At 41.8% G+C, this 5000-nt stretch overlaps 1 protein-coding gene across 1 annotated transcript in view; it reads right to left on the reverse strand.

Moving 5' to 3' along the window:
* Window positions 1–5000, reverse strand: part of syne1a (spectrin repeat containing, nuclear envelope 1a) — a 302008-nt gene that overhangs the window by 77081 nt on the left and 219927 nt on the right. Inside the window, 2 exon segments of the mRNA XM_048249742.1 lie at window positions 1648–1852; window positions 2407–2525. Of these exon segments, the coding sequence (XP_048105699.1) occupies window positions 1648–1852; window positions 2407–2525 (324 nt within the window).

Here is a 5000-nt window from a genome sequence, read left to right on the forward strand (position 1 = left end):
GCAAAACGGTTCATGACGTTGTGGATACCACAGGGAGAGGTTATACTGAGTGGGGAGTGCTTGCAACCTAGCTTTAATGACAAATTGTTGCCTGCGTTAACAGATGGGTTATGTAGTGCCGAATGTGAAACTGTCCGGTCCGCGCACTGTAGGCATGCGAGTTTGCCTTGGAGGCGTAGGTTCACCCAGTGATTGCGCTGCTGAGAATGGAAGTGTTGGAGGATCTCATACCTGCATGCCCGGCTGTTCAGCTTTTTGCTGGTTTCGTCATGGTGTAGAGTCGCTTCAGCATGCACATTTAAGTCCATGATTAGCTCCTCGCTGACGTTTACCTGTCCACCGCTTGTGCGTATCCAATTTAGCTGTATGTTATTGCTGCTACACAGATCGTTTAGATCAGGCCAATCTGACCGCACTCCAAACCCTGTGGCCCTGGCGTCCAGTTTTCCACTGGGTTTCTTTCTGAAGCCCAGGAAACCTGGTTCTCCATGAGGGGCAAGGGGGATCTTACGTTGGGTTAGGTCCAGTAGCAATGAGCTCCGGGCCGTTGCTCGCACAGTCGTGTCGTCGTTATTTAACATATGCAGTAAGTGACTTATTCTGGTGGCTATATAAATCCATTCAGTGTTAGGGATTCCAAGTCCCCCCTCCGATTTGTTCATGAAAATTATACTCCTTGTTGTGTGTGTGTTAAGATTTGTCCATTTCCTAACCAGCTGCACTGTCTTATTTTTTGGCGATGTGAACATTGGCAAACAGGTGTTGGATTTTGGAGAGGGCTATGTCCCGAACTGCCTGGAGTTTCATACAGGTCGGCAAGGGGCATTGGTCTATCAGGTCCAATCTGGCAGAATACTCCTCACACACACACACACACACACACACACACACACACACACACACACACATACATACATACATACATAGATAGATCGATAAGATACTTTATTGATCCCCAAGGGGAAATTCAAATACACACACACATACACACACACACATCTACACACTCAAACACTTGCTCTCCACACACAACATGTACTCACTCACTTTCACTCACTTTAACTTACTCCACTGTGTTTTGTTGTTGTTCTAGTCCCTCCACGGTGTAGTGTTGTGTTGTTGTTGTGTTGTTGAGTGGTGTTGTGGTTGTTGTGGTGTTCTTGTTGTTGTTGTTGTGTTGTTACATTGATGTTGTTGTTGTGTTGTTATATTGTTGTTGTTGTGTTGTTGTTGCATTGTTGTTGTTGTTATTGTGTTGTTGTGTTGCTGTGTTGTTGTTGTGTTGTTGTTGTTTTGTTGCATTGTTGTGTATGTTGTTGTTGTTGTTGTGTTGTTGTGCTGTTGCATTGTTGTTGTTGTTGTTGTTGTGTTGTTGTGCTGTTGCATTGTTGTTGTTGTTGTGTTTGTTTTTGTTGTTGTTTTGTGTTGTTGTTTTGTTGCATTGTTGTTGTTTTGTTGCATTGTTGTTGTTGTGTTGTTGTTGTTGTGTTGTGTTGTGTTGTTGTTGTGTTGTTGTTGTTGTGTTGTTGTTGTTGTGTTGTTGTTGTGTTGTTGCTTTGTTGTTGTTGTTATTTTGTTGTTGTTGTGTTGTTGCAATGTTGTTGTTGTTGTTGTTGTTGTGTTGTGTTGTTTGGTTGGGTTACTCACAGAGCATTTGTGCCTCCATGCGTCCAGCTCCTGTCCGGTGACGTCCCCGTCGGTGGCGTTCTTCAGCAGGCGCTGGGCAGCGTCCTCGTGCCGCTGGACCGCGGTGTGTGTGTGTGTGTGCAGCTCCTGGTAGCGCTGCCACAGCTGCAGCAGAGACTTACCACTCCGGAGCTGCTCAGAGACCCGCTCCAGCAGACCGTTCCACCTGAGCATAATAATAATAATATTAATAATAATAATAATAATAATAATAATAATAATGATAATAATAATAAAAATAATAATAATGATAATAATAATAATAATAATAATAATAATAAGCTGCACCAGACCGTTCTACCTGATAATAATAATAATAATAATAATAATAATAATAATAATAATAATAATAATAATAATAATAATAATAATAATAATAATAATGATAATAATAAATAATAATAATAATAATAATAATAATAATAAGCTGCTCCAGCAGACCGTTTCAACCTGATGAACTGAACACACACATAGGGCTCACACACAAGTGTGTGAAAGTGTGCAGCTCCTGTCAAAGCTGTGTGTGTGTGTGTGTGTGTGTGTGTGTGTGTGTGTGTGTGTGAGTGAGTGAGTGTGTGTGTGTGTGTGTGTGTGTGTGTTTGTGTGTGTGAGTGAGTGAGTGTGTGTCTCACCTGAGTGTGATGTGGGTGTGTGTGTGTGTGTGAGTGAGTGTGTCTCACCTGAGTGTGATGTGTGTGTGTGTGTGTGTGTGTGTCTCACCTGAGTGTGACGTCGGTGAGTGCGTGTGTGAGCGTGGCGCTGTGTGTGTGCAGCAGCTGGGTGCTGGAGCTGAGTTGAGTCAGACTGCCCTCCTGGGCCTCCAGCTCCCCCTGCAGGGCCTGCGGAGAGGTGCAGCACATCAGCACGGCAGCGTCGCCACGGTAACAGCATGGCATGCATATACAGTACATGTGTTGTCATGGAGATGAGGCCCAGAGGTCTGGATCTGATCTGTTTGATCTGTCAATCTCAGTATAGAACATTACTGAAGGCGCTTGATTTTATTATATATAAATAAATATAAATATACACAGGGCTCCAGACTAACTTTTTGCACTGGATGCACTGGTGCGCCTAACTTTTTTTCTTAGGTGCACCAGCACAAAAGTTAGGTGCACCCAAATGTTCAACTACATCGCATTTAACACGCAGCAGGTTCACTTTTTTCCTTAATTACTGTCCTATATAGGTTTGTCCTATGACTGATTTACAATTCTACAAGAAAAGTAACTTCATGAAGTGTTGGTGCTTTAAGTGCTTCACTGAGCTGAAATTTAAACTTAAAACATCTCAAGATGAAATATCCTTCATGATCTTTAGGCCTTGGCTAAACCAGCTCGCCATGCTAGCATCTTCCATAGAAATGTATTTGAGCACAATTTAAAGAGATGTTCCAAGTAGCCTGGGGGATTTTTATGTGATTTTGCAATGATGATTGCAATAATCATTTGAAAGCCCCACAATGCAATTTACTTTTTTTAATTTTAGTATTTTAAATTTTCAATAAGAACATCACTATGGTTAATGCAGTAACAAAATGGTAGGCCTATTATTATAGGCTATTGCAATGACTTGCCATGCTCGATCTAAATGTGTCCATTCAATTCATCGCACACAATGACCACAGTTATACATGCAGGGAATATTCAGGCTTTAAATGTAGCAGCGATATTCGGTTTCGCCTAAATACCGGATTAAATTGATTGATGCCATCAGAATGAGTGTACACAACTTCGTGGCGAAAAAGAAAACTAATATTGCTGTTGAAAACCGGGTTACTCCCTGCATGTAACTGCGGTCAATGACGACTTCTTTTTCGGCGATATCTGTATCTCTGTCGCTCGGAAGGCCTTGTATGCATTGTTCGACATTTTAAGATCGCCTTTTTCATCTGCAATGACTCCTATAAATTTGGCGCAAGTGGCATTCCTGTACGTCGGGTTTACGCTCAAACTATTTTTCTGGTGAATAATTATTTGGAGTGAACTTGGTGAAGGAAGTTTCACTAGGCCTATCGTAGGCAAAGCGATAAACTTGATCATCATCTTGGGCTTGTCTGATCGGTTTGCTGCTGCCAGCCGCCGAAGGCAATGGGGAGAGGATACATTTCTCTGAGCCTATGTGACCACACTGTAATGCAACTACATCCACTCTTTATCTGACGGGTCTCTGACCTCCCTCTCAATTCAATTCAATTCAATTCAAGAAAGCTTTATTGGCATGAACGTTTCCAATAACATTATTGCCAAAGCTCAAATTACATGTACACAAAAAATATAAATAAAATAATGTTTAACAGAACTGTAAATTAAGTAAGACATAAAAGTTAAGAGACAATTCTAATAATAATAACAATCCTATTATTGTGTATGGCTGTGGCCTCACTGACTGTCCCTCAGGTTATGGCAGGCTGCTACAAATTTTGCAGCCACAATGGCCACATCCTCGTTCTCTCCGAGGATGTAAGGCAATTTACCCTCATTTGTCAAAGTTCGAAACTCAGGGGAGGATTGAATTTAGTTTACTGAATGACAATGTTGAATTTCATCATATTTCGGACATTCTGTCAAGAAGTGCAGTTCTGTCTCCCACAGCCCCCAAGCTGCAGTGTGAGCATAGCCTCTCCTCTCTGGGCAGCCAAGTCTGCCTGTGTCTGCCTTTTTCTATGGAGAGACTGTGCTCACTGAGTCTGTACATTGTCATGGTTTTCCTAAGTTTTGGGTATTTTAGTGTACTCAGGTAAGTAGCTGTTGTGTATTCCCGTTTTAGGGCCAAATAACATTGTAATTTAGGTTGTGTTTTAGAGACTTCTTTCCAATAGGTGATGTAATTTTCCTTTTCATTGTTTGTAATTTGGTTGGGTCTAATTGTTCTTGCTACTGTAACATTGTCCTGGGCCTCAGTGATGTGGGATAGTGTGAGGTCACTGAGTCTCAGGACAAGCTGGCTATGTGGGCTCCTTCCTATGTTTTGCTCTTGGCTTTTCAGGGCTAGATGGTGGAGTGAGTCGGGGTTGCTCATTTTAATGTGTTGCCAGAATTTAAGGGCTCTTTTTTGAATATTGATTAATAGGGGGTATTGGCCTAGTTCTGCCCTGCATGTGTTGTTGCCCTCCTCTGTGGCCGAGGATACTTCAGGAAGAACTCTGTATGCAGGGCTTCAGTTGGATGTTTATCCCAGCTTGAAAAATCATGCCCCAACCCCCATACCTCACAGCCATATAGTGCTATTGGCTCAATTACAGTTTTAAATATTTTAATCCAGATTCTAATTGGTAGTTCCAATTTAATTGATCTTTTGATGGAATAAAATGC

This window comes from Alosa alosa, chromosome 8 (assembly GCF_017589495.1).
Source record: "Alosa alosa isolate M-15738 ecotype Scorff River chromosome 8, AALO_Geno_1.1, whole genome shotgun sequence".
NCBI lineage: Eukaryota > Metazoa > Chordata > Actinopteri > Clupeiformes > Clupeidae > Alosa > Alosa alosa.